This window comes from Channa argus, chromosome 7 (genome assembly GCF_033026475.1).
Source record: "Channa argus isolate prfri chromosome 7, Channa argus male v1.0, whole genome shotgun sequence".
NCBI lineage: Eukaryota > Metazoa > Chordata > Actinopteri > Anabantiformes > Channidae > Channa > Channa argus.
The window spans coordinates 15,075,705-15,092,627 of NC_090203.1; the positions used below are offsets into that span (position 1 = coordinate 15,075,705).

At 39.7% G+C, this 16,923-nt stretch overlaps 1 protein-coding gene across 6 annotated transcripts in view; it reads left to right on the top strand.

Annotated features, from left to right (window-relative positions):
- Positions 1–16,923, top strand: part of ptprub (protein tyrosine phosphatase receptor type Ub) — a 142,281-nt gene that overhangs the window by 111,767 nt on the left and 13,591 nt on the right. For 3 of the 6 annotated variants that reach the window (XM_067510088.1, XM_067510093.1, XM_067510092.1), the window contains 11 exons: positions 921–944; positions 1,188–1,342; positions 1,901–2,088; positions 7,030–7,102; positions 7,200–7,276; positions 9,752–9,769; positions 11,403–11,439; positions 12,490–12,587; positions 13,713–13,829; positions 14,815–14,969; positions 15,705–15,840. In XM_067510088.1, the coding sequence (XP_067366189.1) occupies positions 921–944; positions 1,188–1,342; positions 1,901–2,088; positions 7,030–7,102; positions 7,200–7,276; positions 9,752–9,769; positions 11,403–11,439; positions 12,490–12,587; positions 13,713–13,829; positions 14,815–14,969; positions 15,705–15,840 (1,078 nt within the window). The remainder of the gene's footprint in view (positions 1–920; positions 945–1,187; positions 1,343–1,900; positions 2,089–7,029; positions 7,103–7,199; positions 7,277–9,751; positions 9,770–11,402; positions 11,440–12,489; positions 12,588–13,712; positions 13,830–14,814; positions 14,970–15,704; positions 15,841–16,923) is intronic. The other 3 variants (XM_067510089.1, XM_067510090.1, XM_067510091.1) reach the window with 3 other exon arrangements.

Genomic DNA, 16,923 nt, shown 5'->3' on the forward strand with positions numbered 1-16,923 from the left:
GTCTGCTCATAACTGCAATACAACCCATGGCTCATTATCGCACTATATCTCCCTCATTGTTTTTCCGTCTATCTTTTGTTTCGGCACAGTTCATTGATCAGTTTTTATGCTTGCTGAACTTTCTGGAAGGTCATGCTTGTTTAGGGAAGATGCTGGACCAAATGTGCTGCATTGTTTTCATTCCCTTTTGGTGCACCAGAGGGACCAAACAACTCCCATCTGCAGAGACTATCTGAGTGTGAAGTATTTAATTAAAGGCGGATGCAATTCAATTAGCCACTTAATTACGCACACCAAGCACAGGCCTGACCCTTAAATGAGATGGTAATTGGGTGGGAAAAGGTGTGCTTTTGCAGATTATTAGCAAATGATCCCACAAGTCTACAGTAGATCTCTTACACCTCTAGATCTCCATTTTTTTAGCTGCAGCTGTAGGCCAGCCTGATTTAAAGTCTCTAATAAGACTTAATCTGTCTGACTCAAATCTAAAGAACCTGCCATGCCAAATGGGGAGTTACTCATGGCTCCAGCAATCATTATTAAATGGCTGACACAGTGTCCAGCTAGTATTGAATAACGATGATTTTTGAAAGACACCACTACTCTGCACATTAGACCAGGTTCCTCCACTCTAAGAGAACTGATTTCTAAATTTGCTGTGACAGGAAGCCACATGGGCTGGTCCTTGAAGTTTAACACTGAGACATATTTGATGGAAGGATAGAGACATTTCTGTCTTGCTGTGGTCTGGGTCTGCTAGCACCTGCTTTGTGCGTTTGCATGTGTCATATGCCAGCCTGCACAGCCGAGCTCATGAGAAGGATGGTGCTCATTTTCACTGTAATCAATGCATTCTGCCCTCAGCTGACATTGCTTTCATGTCACATCTCTTCTTTCTCCTTCTCCTGCACTCTTACCAGAAGGGACTACTACTCTTACTATCCGTAAGTGACTCCACCTCTTTGCTTTTCCATCGTTTTGTGATCCATCGTATATATGCTTTTGCTCTGGCTGCCATTCATACGTTGTAGGCGGAAAGATGTACATTTGTTTCTTGCAAATATTACCTCTATGTTATTCTTGACTATAGATAACATTTTCTCCCACTTTCTGTCTCCACCTCTGTCTGTTTCCATCTCTCCTGTATTATCATTATCCCTCCATTTTTACTCTTTATCTATGAACAGGAAACCAGTGAACATGAATAAGACACCCATTACCTACAGGCAAGAGAAGAGTCATATGGGCTCTATGGAGCGCAGCTTCACAGACCAGAGCACCCTGCAGGAGGATGAAAGAATGGCTCTTTCCTTTATGGATGCACACACCTGCGGCACACGTAGTAAGACAAATGCACCCTAACATATATCGTACATTGTGCACAAAACAAGCTTGCAACAGCTACAGAGTCCAATTTCAAAAGTTGACGCACATCATCCTTCACTTTGTAATCTTGTTGGCCGTTACTCACTCACTCACTCACTCCATAAATGTGTGAAGCATTTTGAAAGATAGTTATCATCCTGCATGAAAAATATTCTTTGGTACCATCAACTATTCACTGCCAGCAGCTGATACACAAAGAATCACAAGATTGCACAAGTGAAGTAATGTATTTGAATGAATAAAAGGATTTGTGATTTTTGTCAGTGCTTTTTATCTTGATCTTCTTTCTAATATCGTCACTCTAACATAGAGGAAAAGCCAGAAGTGTTGACTCTAAAGTTATTACAGATCCTGGTCTGCTTCTCATGTTCTTTGAGACACAGCTGCTGTCACACACAAGGTCTTTTATGAAGACATCTTTGTCGAGACAAATCTTGTTAATGTGACAATGGTAACATATACTGTACGTGTCAGTATGTACAAGAAGAGAGTAAGTCATAAATGTGTAATTCAGGTGATGCTCGAAGCTCAGTGAACGAAGCCAGCAGCCTGCTGGGAAGCTCCCCGAGGCACCAATGTGGACGTAAAGGCTCCCCCTACCACACAGGGCAGCTCCACCCTGCTGTCCGAGTTGCGGACCTCCTCCAGCACATCAACCAGATGAAGACTGCAGAGGGCTATGGCTTCAAGCAGGAATATGAGGTGAAAGGGCTTTACTTTACACTCCTCTCTTGTTCTCAAATAACACACAACAAAGACATGTAATACTTAGACGTTATTACTTACATTCCGGCAGCTTGAAATGAACAAGAGTAGATTGTGCAGTATTGATGTGCCAGTGTTAAGTACCGTGAAAAGACATAAATGAGTGGTTTTGGGGCTGCAAGATTCTGAAAACAGTGTTATGTATGATGTCTGTATTCACACTGTCAGCCATTCTTCTCTTTAAATTCCAAAAGCATGGCTGTAATTGGTCCATTTGCTTCCCGCCTACATTGAATGAAAGAATTAGAGATGAGAACACTTCACCTGCAGTAATTTTCATAATCCAAAGTCACAGTAAGTGAATTTAACAACTTTAAATTGTATGTAAAAAAAAAAGTGTTTGAGCTATTGTTATTTACATGAATTAAGCTACAGTAACTAATCCATGAATAAATTATTAAACAAGAGCTGATCCACCTGTTCATCAGCTCAACATTGTCATTGTTAAGTCACAACAGAAAGCGTCTTCTTCCAGCAGCTAGAAAACATCAGCTCTCAAACATGTCTCAAAATTACTTTACTAGGTCTTCTTACTGTCCACTATTCCGTTACACCAGTAACGATGTGACCTGCGGTTATCTTTACCAATTTTGACAAATTTCTCTTTAGTGTTAAAGAGCGACATCTCAGTACCATGGTCCCCCCAGTTTGTTGAGCTCCGTGCCCTACGGAGGACAACCACCATGCGTAAATCATGATCTCATTCTTTCATTTTCTGCTCAGAGCTTGTTGCCGTAGGGGAGGTTGTAGCAAAGACAAAACTGTGTTTTGTGGGTTAGCTCCCTCATCACCTTAAGGTCCGCTACAGTGGGTATACTGATGTACTTTTATGCCTGGTTAGCCTGGGCACTCCTAACAAAGCAGAGGAAACTGGCGAGTTAAAAGGCGGTTGGTTAGTTTTTTTTTTTTAAAAAGGGAAATTGTTGCCCTTGAGAGTCGGGCCTTTTGGCAACATTACTAAAGAGTTCTTTTTTCAAGGAACTTCTAAACCTAACAGCCAAACCCTGCAGAAGGTTCAGGAAGATTCTGGGAGTGTCTGTTGTAGAAGAAGGGGAAAATTGATGGAACAGAAGAATCCGTAAACCCCACCAACAAGAATATTTATATATTATGTCCTTGACTAGTCAAAGAAAACTGATATATGACTGAAAATTGAATTACCCCCCCACCCACACACACACACACACACACACACACAATGTTATTTTCTAACAACAAAATCCAAAATATCATGTGGGATGTGCTGTTTGAGTGATTGATCAGCTTCATTTTCCCCAAAGGAAATTGATTTGCAGTGTAGGCACACCAAAAATTAATAACAAAGAACATCACATAAAAAAGTGTTGCAAGAGACCATCAATTCTCCTCTGCCATCATCCCTGGCCCCTTCTCACCATCCATGGAAATTAATTAGCAGGGTTAAAAAGGCATCTGGATCACACTGTTGCTGTGCATACAACATGAATAAATCATCCTCATTTGAGCCCAAAGAAGACCTCTGTCATGACGGCAGGCTTGATCAGGTTAATTGTCTCTAGGGTCTCTAGCCAGTGCGTCCCCTGTCCAAAGCTAACACATTATCGACAGGGAGCAGGAGGATCATGTCAGAAAGAGATGAACAGATATGGAGGGAGAGATGTAAGAAAAGAGAGCTCTTGGCTTCTATCTTGGCTTCTTCAACTTCCAAATATTCTCCTCACAGAAGCAATGTTGATATTTACCAACATTAAAGCTATATAATACACAAAGGTACTATAGCAATCAGACAGGGACAGAGCTATGCTTCCACAAATTCTGTCCACTAAATGTTGAAATAAAGACATGTCACATTACAAGGGATCATTTCCCTGTAGGCACAGTTGGTTCAATCATGTGGTTGGTTCAATCAAATTCCCACAGTGGAGACAAAATGATCAAGAATGAAAGAGTGGCTTTCGCCTAGTGATTGATAATGTTTCTGCTGATACTGCGTTCCTTAAAGCTCACCAAATCAGATTCCCTGTCATCTATTTGGTCTTGACATCCATCAAGAAGAGAACTGTCAATTAATACAGACTTACTATAATCAGCAAGAATTGTTCTGAGTAGTCTCCTGCGCCACCACTGTTATTTGTTGTAATTCTCTTGAGTTTGTTGTTCAAATCACGACTTGGCAAGTTTCTTTTGGGATTTTTAGTCTTGAATTGAAGCATAAGAAAAATAACATGTTTCTTTTGCAGAACATTGTTGTGTATCACATTCCTGATGCTGCTGCTATCTTTAGCTGCACAATGCAGGTAATGAAGAGCCCGGATCTCTGAATACCTCTCCCCAGTAGAACAATTGTGTCTGAGAATTGAGATCACACCCCGAGGACAAGTCCATCCCTGTCACCCACAGCCTTTGGCATTCACGAAAAAGAGAAAACATCTTTTGTCTCTGGTTCATGGTTTCCCCCTCTGGAACTCTGCTTGTAGACTCATTAAACTGTCCCTCACGGGCAAAACACACTCCACTCAAAAAAATCAATACACACCTCTTTGTGTTTTTTTTTTTTTCTTCTTCATGCCAGACTATGTGTTTTGATGGAGTGTCTCTCTCTATTATGAAGGAAAATGATGAGGAGGATCATATTACACTCCCCTGGCAGGTATAAGGTTTTATTTCCCTGAAGAATACCTGTGTTGTATAAAAACATTGATCAAGAATTTACAGTGAGTTGTAAAGGGCCTTGTATGTGTGGCAGCTGCTGTCACTACAGTCATATCCCCACTGCAGAAACTTACAAGTAAACAACAGCAGAGGTTTACTGGAGAACTCAAAACTTTCATTTCACCACTTTGAGCCTTGAGGCGAAGGTTAGCAAGGATGATGGATTCAAAGTTTAGTTGCAGCAGGGGTCAAACAGTACCTACTTCATGCTACCTTTTGGTAGCCTAATTAAGGCTTGTTCAGTTTTTACTACAGTACTCCGTGTACTGTTCACTTATTCATATGTTTATGAACATTTGAACATTTCGGACATTTTGATTGGATTTCGACTGAGTGTTTGGGGATTATTATGATTCTGAATGTTTGGGGATTATTATCACAGTGGATCATACTGAAAGGAAATTATGGAGGACAGCATGTCCACCTTTTGTTAGTGATGGGAAACAATAATGCCCATGATGAAATCTAGTGGGATGCTGATAACACAGTGCGCTTTAGCTGTGTATTGCAATCAGGAGTTAGGACTGTAGATGACATAATTCCTTTTGTCTCATTTCGCTCTCTTTATAGAGTACCATCCTCTTAACCAACTCAGCCCACTGATTTCTGCCACTGAGCATTTCTAATCAATCTTCTATGGATCTGTGTTGTTTCTCTTCAATACACAGCCACTCTCTCAACAGTTTTTCTTCATGTATTTTCCTCTCCGTGCTTCTCACTTGTCTCTAGAGAGTTGAGCAGAGAAACAAAGAGACCTCAGAAGCCTTGTGTCAAAATTTTAAGGTAGAGAAGAAGGTAGAGAAAGAATGGTAAAAGTGGACAGGGAGAGAAATGACAAAGAGAGGTAAAGAGAACAAGGCAGTCAGAGAAAGAAACAGACCTGCAGAGAGAGCACATGGGGAAAAAAGAGAGAAAAGTGAGGACAGGGGTGTAATCCCAAGCAGGATTTGGCTGGTTCTTGGCTCTCTGTGGGGAGAACTGTGTTGTAATCCCCTGCTCAGCATGCATACTTGGGCAGCGTTTCACCAGATTCCCCTGGTGGCTAAAAACCACAGGGGTTAGACTGGTATGGATGTGTTTGTGTGTGTTTTTGTTCATGGTAGTAAAGGGGATGTTTTCGAGCTTAATTTGGCCCAACAGTAGACTCTTAAAAGTGGCTTGTAATGACGTGTGAGAGTAAGCGCTCTCCAGCGCATCCATGCAGACAGGTGGATGATGGGGAATGAGGAGATGTGTTACTGTGTATGATGTGTTATAATACGGCTGAGCAGTCATCCCCCAGTCAGGGCATAGACTATTCCTCTGCCTTTACTCCTATTACCAGTCATCTCAGTGTACAGTGGTTGATACACTAAATATAGAAACATTCAGTACAGTTACAGTTTTGGTTTTCACATGGAGCATAGGCACTTTACATTAGTGGTGTCAGATTTACTATTCCAAACCCTTAGCAATTTTTGAAACATTGGCTTCTTTACACAGGAAGACAAATGCAGGCCTCTTATTTTTAGACTGCGACCTTTAATGCTGGCATTAATGACTACTCTTGTTGACAGATTTTATAAGATATGGCCAGCTATCTAATTGAGCTAACTTTATAGCGCCATTAATTTGAAAAGACTGTCTCCAGTGGACTTAAAAATGCTTACAGCTGAAAAATTTTGAAACAAGAGGCGGGCAGAAGAGGTCTTATGCTCCTTATGGCTCTGATATGATGGTGAAAGACTGAGGCTCGAGCTGTAGGTCTCTGCAATAAAGACAAAGAAAAGTTCAAACAGCTGATATTGGTGAAGTAGCTAACAATTGCACCTTATGCTACTTGCAACAAACACACAGTTTATGTGGCAAAGTAGCCACTTGGTTACAATATAATCTGTTGCATCTCCAGGACGACTTGGAGCCCATGAGTCTTGCAGGCTTTGGGATCCGACCAGGACTACACGATGCTCATGGCATTCTTTTGTTTAATTATGTCACATGCACCAAAGCTCTCAGTAGAATAGAGCGGCTCTTGATCTAAGCATTAGCAGTACTTGGGGAGATGTGCTTGATGGGCTTTTATCACCCATAAAAAAAAAGAAAATATGTTTTAAAGCTATAGTAATGTTTAGCTGAGACATTCAAATGGTAAATACAGAGAAATTATGTTCTTGAAATCTGCTGCAAATCTTTTTTTTATCACTGCAGAGCTTCTTTGATGGATGGGACTGCACAAAGAAGAAGGACAAAACCAAAGGGAGGCATGACACCTTTTTGGGATGTACGTCAGAACTTGTTCTGTCATCATAAAAATGAGAGAAAATGTTGTTCAAACTTTCAATTTCAATTCATGCTTTTATCTTTTATCTCTCTCTCAGATGACCGCCACAGAGTCAAGCTCCACCCTCTCCTGGGAGACCCCAACTCAGACTACATTAACGCCAACTACATTGATGTAAGTCTGTTGTTTTTCTGCCTTTGTTTGACATGGTATACAAAAAGTCAGCCTTTGCCGAGGATCTGTCTCTCACACCCTGCAAAGCCACAACGCATCTCTTTCATTCCTGTAAGTGCACCAGTCTGCTGGCCCACTTTCACCTGGGAGCTTTCATCCAGTCAAATCAAATCATCTGCTGATGTTTTGCCAGATGCCATGATTGTCACTTGCTACACCAAATCCCTAACCTAGACTAACTGTGCTATCACATGTATTAAAACAGAGTTGAAATTCATTTAATGCTTGCAAACGAGATGAACCTTTTTGTAAGATGCAAAAATCCCACTAAATTAAATAGACATGATTGATGTTATTCAATCTCCGGATGGGCTTGGAGTAGATGATCCTTTCCACCGTTCACATTAACTGTCTGCCACACATGAAGTGACACAGTAACATTCTCACTACTCATACGAAACACATGTATATGTTGCTAATGTGTCTCACACAGTCTCATCCATGCGTATTTTCATTCATAAAATCTAGAAGAGGCTGTTTTATTCAGAAAGCAGAAGAAGTACAAGTTTACCACCCGATACATTATACTGTAGATTGAGCTTTTTTGGTTCCTCTGTGACTTTGCTGTCATAGCTGCTTTTCATTACAGTTATGTCAAGGGAAACCTGATAATCTGATAATGATTTATTTCACAAGATTTACTTTGGATGCCTCTCTTTGGGATGACTATAAAGTAAATATGGCACTCCCTGAGGAGCTGATGTACATCTTCTCCTGTTGAAGTTGATAAGAAGTTGAAAGCTCATGAATCAGTCAATATCTTTATAAATAATGTATTTTAAAACTAAATTACATTTTTTCAGTGAAAGGAAATTACTAGACCCATAAATTGACTTAATTGGAAATTGGTTCTTTCTTTAGCCCAAATTGTATCCTGAAAATGCTTGACACTGCAGAGCTTTTCTCCTCTCCTTTAGTTCTCTGTAGAGAATGGCCAGTGGTGAGATGCTTTTAGAGAGTTCATTACAATGAGAGGGTATTAAAAACATGGTGTGCTGTTAGGACTGTATTATTTTGAGGGTCTCCATTAGCATTTAGAGCACAGAGGTGCAGGCATTAGAGGGAAAACACCACTCAGCAGCCACTACAGTGTCAGTGTCAGTGATTTTACTCTCTGACAAAGCTGACCTGAGAAGCTGAATAGTAACCACGTAGCCACAGCGGAGCATATTTCGGACAGCCTGTGATTATTTCACCAGAGGTTAAATGGAAAAGTTTTTTTCCCCCCATCGAAACATTATTGCACTTTCAAAGCAGAGGTGAGAAAGTGCAAGCTGTTTTCTGTTTCTCTTTCACTTCAAGCCTCAGCTTGGCTGTGTTGTTTGTTTGCTTGTAGGGCTACAGAACTTTGCATATGTTTAGTGTTGTAAATTCAAAGCAGAGCAGTGAAGTGCATGTTAGTAGCTAATTTACATTTTCACATTTATTTATTTATTTAGTTTTAAAAGTAACAAGGTCTTACTGCCATTTGTAGTCTGCCCTTAAATTACTACAGTAACTTAAGGGCTACTACTAAAACATTAGTAATATCTACAATTAACTTTCACCGATTGTTGCCTCATTAGTGATTAATATCTCATCTTATGGAGAAATACTTCCAATTTTGTACAAAGTGTGTAAAATGATGTCCCTTGTGTCAGTGCTCAGGTTAGAAAGCAGTTTTGAATAAGTGAGACTATCAAAATTTTATAGCCACACACATATTTCCCCACTAAGCTTGCATTTGGAAGAAAAAAGCATGAAATTAAGGACATCAATATGTTTGTTTTTTTATTTTATTTTTGTTGCTTTTTTTTCTGTCCATCATCAAGTCTGACAAAGTTATAGCAGTGTAATAGTAAATTAGTGAAGAACATTTAGACTAAGTATTCTTTTCAGGGTTTTAAGCAGTAACTATATAAACTACATTGTAAATGTTATCTAAAAGTAGCTTCTTACAGTACATTTGCCTTCCAGTTTATAAAGAATATGCTGTCATATCGAGTGTATGTCCAATTTGCAATGAAATGTAAAGAATATTGCCCCATTTTTAAAACAGTATTCCAGCCTCACTTCACAATTAGCAGTGTAATTTATGTGTGAGACACAGCAGGCTGTTTATTCTTAGCATTTTTTAAAACGGAACTCCCTAGTGCAAATTTAACAATTAAAGAGGAAAAACTAATAGTAATTTTAGTCTAAACAAAGGAAATACTACATTAGAGTCAATGGGGAAAATGATGTTAAGATTAAAACTCTTAAGATTTTTTTGTTTTTACATAGCACTCAGTCTTGTAATTACATAAACACACACATATTTCTTCCCACCTGTCTGTAACCATAACACCGACTTTTCCAAAAGCTTCTTTCATTAACTAGCCTATATGTCTTCTTTTTCTACTCCCCTCCCCACTTCCTCGACCTCGGACCCTGTAGATTCGGATTAACAGGGAAGTAAGTACTTCACTGCTCGTTCTTCTGCCTGCCATCGCTCTATTTTTGCTATTCTCCCCTCTTCTCTTCCCAGTTTCTTCTCTTCTGTCCACTGTGCTCTATCCACAAAGGCTCAAAGGCCAGTGTGTTTCAGGTGTCAGGTCTGTGCACATCTAATTAAAAAAAACAAAAGAAAATAAACAACAAACAAACAAAAAACACCTTGTTTGAGTTATTTTTAAATGAATACTAGGAGATATGTCCTGTCTGGATAGAGGACCCTGGTGGCTTTGTTAGTTATCATAAGTGGGCAAGATTCAGGAAGTTTAGTTGCTATGGTGACAGTCTTAAGTGAGGAGTGGTAGAATTGTTCCTGATAGTGTTTGCCAGGGCCAGAGGAATTGTGGATAGTAGGCCTCATAGCATTGGTCATCCATCTCCATTTTAAACACGTCCGTGTTTATCTGACTGGATAAACCTTAGTTTAGCAAACCATTAGCGACCTTGACAGACTCGACATATTAGAAAGATGCTCTCTGCAAAAAGATAAAAACTATTATCAATGTGGATTGCCCCATCATGCTGATTTGATGAGAGCCCGTGGGCCTGCGTTCCTCAGTCCACAGTCATGTATCCTAATTGGGGCATCAGTTATCTTTCCAGCTCCACTTCAACACACACTGTGTGGTTTTGTAGGGGATGTTTTCATACAGTACATTCTTGAAAACAGGTGTTTCATTTACCTTGCAAGGTTAGACAAGCAGTTCCTATTTTCAGGAGGACTTCCTCTGACAGTTTGCTCTTCCTTAATGCTTTTTAAAGTCCCTCAGGTGGCTTTTGTCATGTCAGTTCCCCATCAACGCTGAAAAGGTGAAATCTCATTGTCCATTCATATTCACATCATGCTCACTGTATGGAAATGTCTGTCATCTATATCAAAGACTGTCACACTCTTTGATATAAAGTATCTCACAGTAATTCATTGTACATGTCAGATTTTGCCATAGAAGACAGTTTATGTTGGAGATGATACAAACCATGCATTTGTGTCTAAGATATGCCGCCACTTGTGACAACAGTGGAAGAATTCAATGATGTTTTCTGAGGGGAAAAATGGTTTTGGTTTGTTAATTCATCATCTCAGATACAGTACATATTGCACCTTCAATGAAAATTGATTTGTTTTTATGGGACAGTACTTTCTCAGCATTCTGAGAGAGCTTGATGAATAAATTGAAAAGCTTAAACTGAAGAGTGTGCACCTTTAGTTTCTTTATCATATCTTTATTAAACTGTCACAGGGATTCAGGCATTGTTCACTCAGCTAGCCCCATCTCCTTCAGGAATCTCTTTTTCACAGGTTTATAAGCAGTTTGTCGAGGTTTAGTATTTGGCACATTGCCTCAACTACTCCAAACTCTGTGGAGTCTCTGAGGGTGAAGATACTGCATGGTCTAAAGTCAGCAATAGGTCAGACAGCGCTGGAAAATTACACAGGAAATGCCACTCGCAGTTACAGCGACTGGGTCAGTAGGAGAGCAGAATTTAAGGGAGAAAGGGAGGAAAAGGGTGAGAAAGAGAGACGCCCTCCCATTCAGCTGAGCCTGAGGCGCAGATGGCTTACTCAGCATGTCATCCCTCTTCTCTCTTTCAGGGCTACCATCGATCCAACCACTTCATCGCCACTCAGGGTGAGTATTCCAGCAAGCCTATAGGTGTGTGCATGTGTGTGTGTGTGTGTGTGTGTGTGTGTGTGTGTATTCAGAATGCCAGCTACCTTTTGTCTTGATCTAATAAACTGAAGATGATTCAGCCAGTGAGCCTGGTCATGCACAATCTCTTGGCAAAACCATCTCTCTGGTAATTCCAAAGGTGGTAGTGTAGCCACCAACCCATTAAGGCTGTGTTAGGAATGTCACTAAATGAATCATGAAAAGAAGTGAATAATTACACACATTAATTATGGCTTCTCAATCTACTGTGATATGTGGGGTGGTGTGTTCATTGAAGGGAGAAGTAGTTCACCCTCTGTTGCTCAAGATCACTTCTGATGGACAGCTGGACTGTGAGTGAATTTCCCTATGCTGTTTCTAAACCCTGCAGAGTGTCAGTTCTTAGGGAGCTTCCATCAAAAAAAAAAGATCTGCTTATCTTGCACCAGCACCTTCTATTCCCCCTGTTAGAGACAGAGAAGGGTGTTGATGTGATCCCCATTTTCTACTTTTATCTCACTCCCTAAACATCTTGTTTTTGGATGAATAAATAAATAATTGGGCTGCTTTTATAGTGCTTTTATCCAAACCGCTTTACAATTGTGCTTCCCATTCACACACTTTCGCACATTGATTATGGCGGATGTTGTGCAAGGTGCTCACCTGACTCACTGGGAGCAGTTTGGTATGACATTTAGCCAGGAGTGACTGGAAGTTGAACCACTGACCCAGCTGGCCAAGGACGACTGCCTTACCAACTGAGATACAGCTGCCCCTGTAGCTCATTGACTTATGGTCCGATGGGCTCTCATCATTATCTTCTGCTGTTGTTTTGTCAGGCATCACCCCTTTCATTCTGCCTGGTGTTCCAAATAACTCAATTGACAGCACAGTCTTTCGAGATGTTAACCTTCCCATTTGAGGAAGTTTATTTAAGCTAGAATAAAACAAGGTTTCACAACACTCCCTCACTGAGGTCAGGTTTTTATGATGTCATTTTTCTTTGTTGTTCTTTCCACATCCCACTAGGACCTAAGCAGGAGACTCTGTATGATTTTTGGAGGATGGTGTGGCAAGAAAATTGTTTCAGCATCGTCATGATCACTAAGCTGGTTGAGGTTGGCAGGGTAAGTGATGTACACTTCCCCCTTCTCCTCCTCCTTCCCTCTACTTCACTATCCACTGTTTAGAAACATCCTAAATTCATCTATTCCTAAAACTTGTCTATAGACAAGTTTTTGAAAACTTGTAATTGAAAACTTGTCTATAGACAAGTTTTTTATGCATTTAATAAGTATAAATCTCACAGAGCACCTAGGTGTTATCAATCAAATGTATTTTTAGGAGGACTATACATAGGACTATAAGTCTCTTAAGTATTTTTTAATTAAATTTTTATAAGTATTAATTAAATATGCGCATTTATTCTAAAATATTACAATATACAGTGTAGTACATGCATGACCTTTTGTGACAACACTACTGTAAAACAGCATTAGTGTATTATGGAAAAGTATAGCATGTCATGATTCTAATCATAAGGGACGAATGTATAAACATATTTTGACGCGTTCATCTTGAACCGCTGTCCTGGTTGTACTCTAGTATTTTTATTTTCCACCTCACAACACAAACTGTAGCATATAGATTCTAGTAAAAATACACAATCCTTTGCAGTCTAGGCAAGATAAACATATTATTTCATAGGATGTTTAAAATGACACCATTTTTCTAGCAGTATTTTTTTCCCAACCAAATTGGTTCTCGATGCTGACAATTGAGGGAGCGGTCAACAGATGAAGACTAGTCTGTGTGGCTGAATCCAAATAACACCTCCATTAACTTAAAAAAAACATATTTTGTGCCTGGTATTGGTAAAAATGATTGCTGCCCCCTTGTTCATTATATTTCCTTCCATTGTGCTTGGTATTGGTAAAATGATTGCTGCCCTGTTGTTCATTATATTTCCTACCATTATATGATTGTTGTGCTTTTCTTTTCTTTGACAGGTTGTTTTGTTTCTTCTGCAGTCTTTTCAGTTTAACCGCTGTACATAACTTATTGCATTTCTCACTAATATTCCTCTTAATACTAGGGAATGGAAGTGATTTGATCTTTTGAAAAATAATTTGAAACAGTTAAAGAATTGTTGCTGCATCTCTTCTTGTTACACATTCTGCTATTTTTCAGGTGAATTTTCCACAAATGTAAAAATCAATCAAGGTTTATTTCTGTTTATTATTTTAAAACAGGTGAAATGCTGTAAATACTGGCCTGATGACAGTGAGATGTACGGTGACATTAAAATCACTCTGCTAAAGACAGAGACACTCGCTGAATACACAGTGCGCACCTTTGCATTGGAGAGGGTGAGTTTATTTAGGATTTACATTTTCCCTAACCTGGTTTGCACATGCCCTGTCAAGTTTCTAAAACTTGTTAAAGTATTCTCCATTTGTAGCTGAAGTCCCAGTGTAGAAAAATACTATGCGATTCACTGCATATTCAGTTTTTGATTCACCGCTTTTTATGGTTCCTTGATGAACATATCATGAGCCACCTGTAATAGACATGTTTTCCTGTTACGTGCTAAAGGGAGAATTAAAATTAGAAGTAGTATATTAACAAATAGGATTAGATACTTACTGATGGGCATGAGAGCCAAATGTTAAATCAGTAGGAATTAACACCAGTAGCTATGTGAATGCCCCTGTCGTCTTTCCAACATAGCTGTTACAGTGTTGTGCCCCTGATGGCCTCCATCCTGTCAATCTCCCCGGGGATCTCTCATTGGAAGGGCTCAGAGCAACGCTGGAGTGACACTGGCACAAACACAGCATTATCATCACACTGTCACATTTCTTCTCCATGTGCACACGCTGCTTCTTATTCAAATCGGCACAAATTTGAGAGCTGGTGACAGCTTGTTTTTCATAGCTCTTTTCCATTCTTTTTTTGGATTTCTGTCTTCAACAAATCTTTGCTTTGCGTGGCTGTCATCTCTGTACAGAGGAAGAAATTGCTGTGTGACTGCTGCAGTCTCCCAGTAGAGAGTAAAAACCTCCCAGCTCTCCCTGAGCTCTCTGAGAGCCTTAGTAATTCCTTGATGTGTGTCTGTGACTCTGCAGCTTCTTCTAGCATGTGATGCCCAAAGACCTGACTGTCTTAGAAGACCTAACACCCCACGTAAATAATGTTCAGGTTGTCCTCACGCTGAACCAAAAAACATGCCACATTTCTCAGTGAGAGAGAATCTGTGTACATAGATAGGCATCTGCTCGACCCAGGCCACATGTTATATTTTCACATGTAACACTCTTCCTTTGTTCACTAACACACAGTTTTTGTTGACAGAGAGGATACTCAACTAAGCATGAGGTGCGTCAGTTTCACTTCACATCTTGGCCTGAGCATGGGGTGCCCTATCATGCCACTGGACTATTGGCCTTTATACGACGTGTGAAAGCTTCTACACCCCCTGATGCAGGCCCTGTGGTGGTCCACTGCAGGTAGCATAAAAATCTAAAACGTTATGAAGGCAAAGTAACAGTATCTTAATTGTAAAAATAACTCATAATTGAAAATGTTATGAATGTTAATTAGTATAGTTAGATATATCTTTTGAGGTGGTCAAAATGACAAGCAAAGTGAAGTTGTGAGTGTCATTGATGGCTGTTACTGTAGCATCAGTAGACTACTTGTCATTTGCTTCTCTAGATAAGCAATTTTTTAACTCTACCATGACTCTGTTTAGATACATTAACTGCATTACTGTATGCTTTTATTCGTATGAAATTCCTAGAATAAAAAGTTCAAATGCAAACAGATGCTAAAGAAAAAAATTTTTCCATTAAATCTGAATTTATAATGCCTCACGGAAGTGTCAATCTAAGCAGCCTATGCATATTATGGTTAAAAGTTTCAGTAGCATCATGAAAAAAATGAAGCCATTCCAACCTATTTTGCTTTATTTTCAATATTTTAAGGGAAATATTCAGCTGGTAAAGTTACAGTGGGCACATGACCTTGCTTGCCCCTTGGGTGCTAGTGCTCACTGTAGCTTTGCAAACACAATCAGTCACTGGGCCTGTGCTTGTGTTTTTTTATAAATCACATAGTCCTATAATCTCTGACCTCCTGGGCAGACACAGTGTACTCAAAAAAAAATAAATAAAAGGTTTTTTGATGATAATTTGATGCTTTAATGTACTTGATTTGTAATGAAACTTTTCTTTGTGCGCCAGTGTGGGGGCAGGACGCACCGGGTGCTACATCGTGCTGGATGTCATGTTGGACATGGCCGAGTGTGAAGGCGTGGTGGATATCTACAACTGCGTCAAAACCCTCTGCTCTCGACGTATCAACATGATCCAAACAGAGGTACTCTCTCATGGTCATGGTCATGGATGTATTAGCTGGGTACTACATTAAGACATGGTGTCCTTTCAATCAGTTTTTGGGCCCACAGAGCATGTGCACTTGCAAATTCCTCCACTTCCCTCTCCCGGCTCCTTGCAAACATGAGTGAAGATAAAATATAATTATCTTAGGGCCCTTCCAGACAAATATTGTATCTATTTCCGATGATGAAAAGAGTTTGCTGGGTTTTTATTATATATGCTTTTTGGGCCAGTGTTAAGATAACTGCAGTACCACCGGTTGGTCACAACACCAAATAGTTTGCCAGGGCAGGGCGACTACACACTAAGGAAATCACATCATTGTCACACATAGTATAAAAGATGAACAGCTTTCGGCTTGTCCCTTCAGGGGTCACCGCAGCGGAACGTGTTCCACACGATTTGATTTGGTATGTGTTTTTACGCCGGATGCCCTTCCTGCCACAACCCTCCCATTTTTTTTCTGCATCCCAACCAAATGCTCTTCCATTGGGTGACCAGGCTGACTTGTCACACACAGTATAATACATCACATTTTTTATACATGTACTGTGTTCAAGAGCTTACTGGTTTTAACATGCCAACCTCTCTATTCTACTAGAGAACATTTACTGGAGAGTTAGGTCTTGTAAATATTTGTTTTTCCCTCCCATTGTTTGGAAATTCAAAGAGCAAGGGGGAGTGTATTATAATACTTTCCCTCTGGAACTTACGTAAAGGTCATTGCAATAATTTTAAAGAACAGACTCACATTGTCTGTCAGTGTACTATGTAGGCATGAGCTATTCTTTAGATGTGAAGATAATTTGCATTTTCTCCCCTTAATATGTAAACCCAGCATTGACTTGGCTGTTTATTACATTTGTAGTTATTTACAGGGGTGCTCTAAATAAATGCACGCAGCATAAGTTTGTTTACTTAGAAATATTTCTTCTCCAGCAACTCTCATACACCAACAAGATTACAGCACCTAATTCTGAACAGGACAAGTTATGAAAAATCTCTGCCATCCTTCATATTGTTGGATATTTTTTTTTGCATCTACACATTTTCATACCATGCT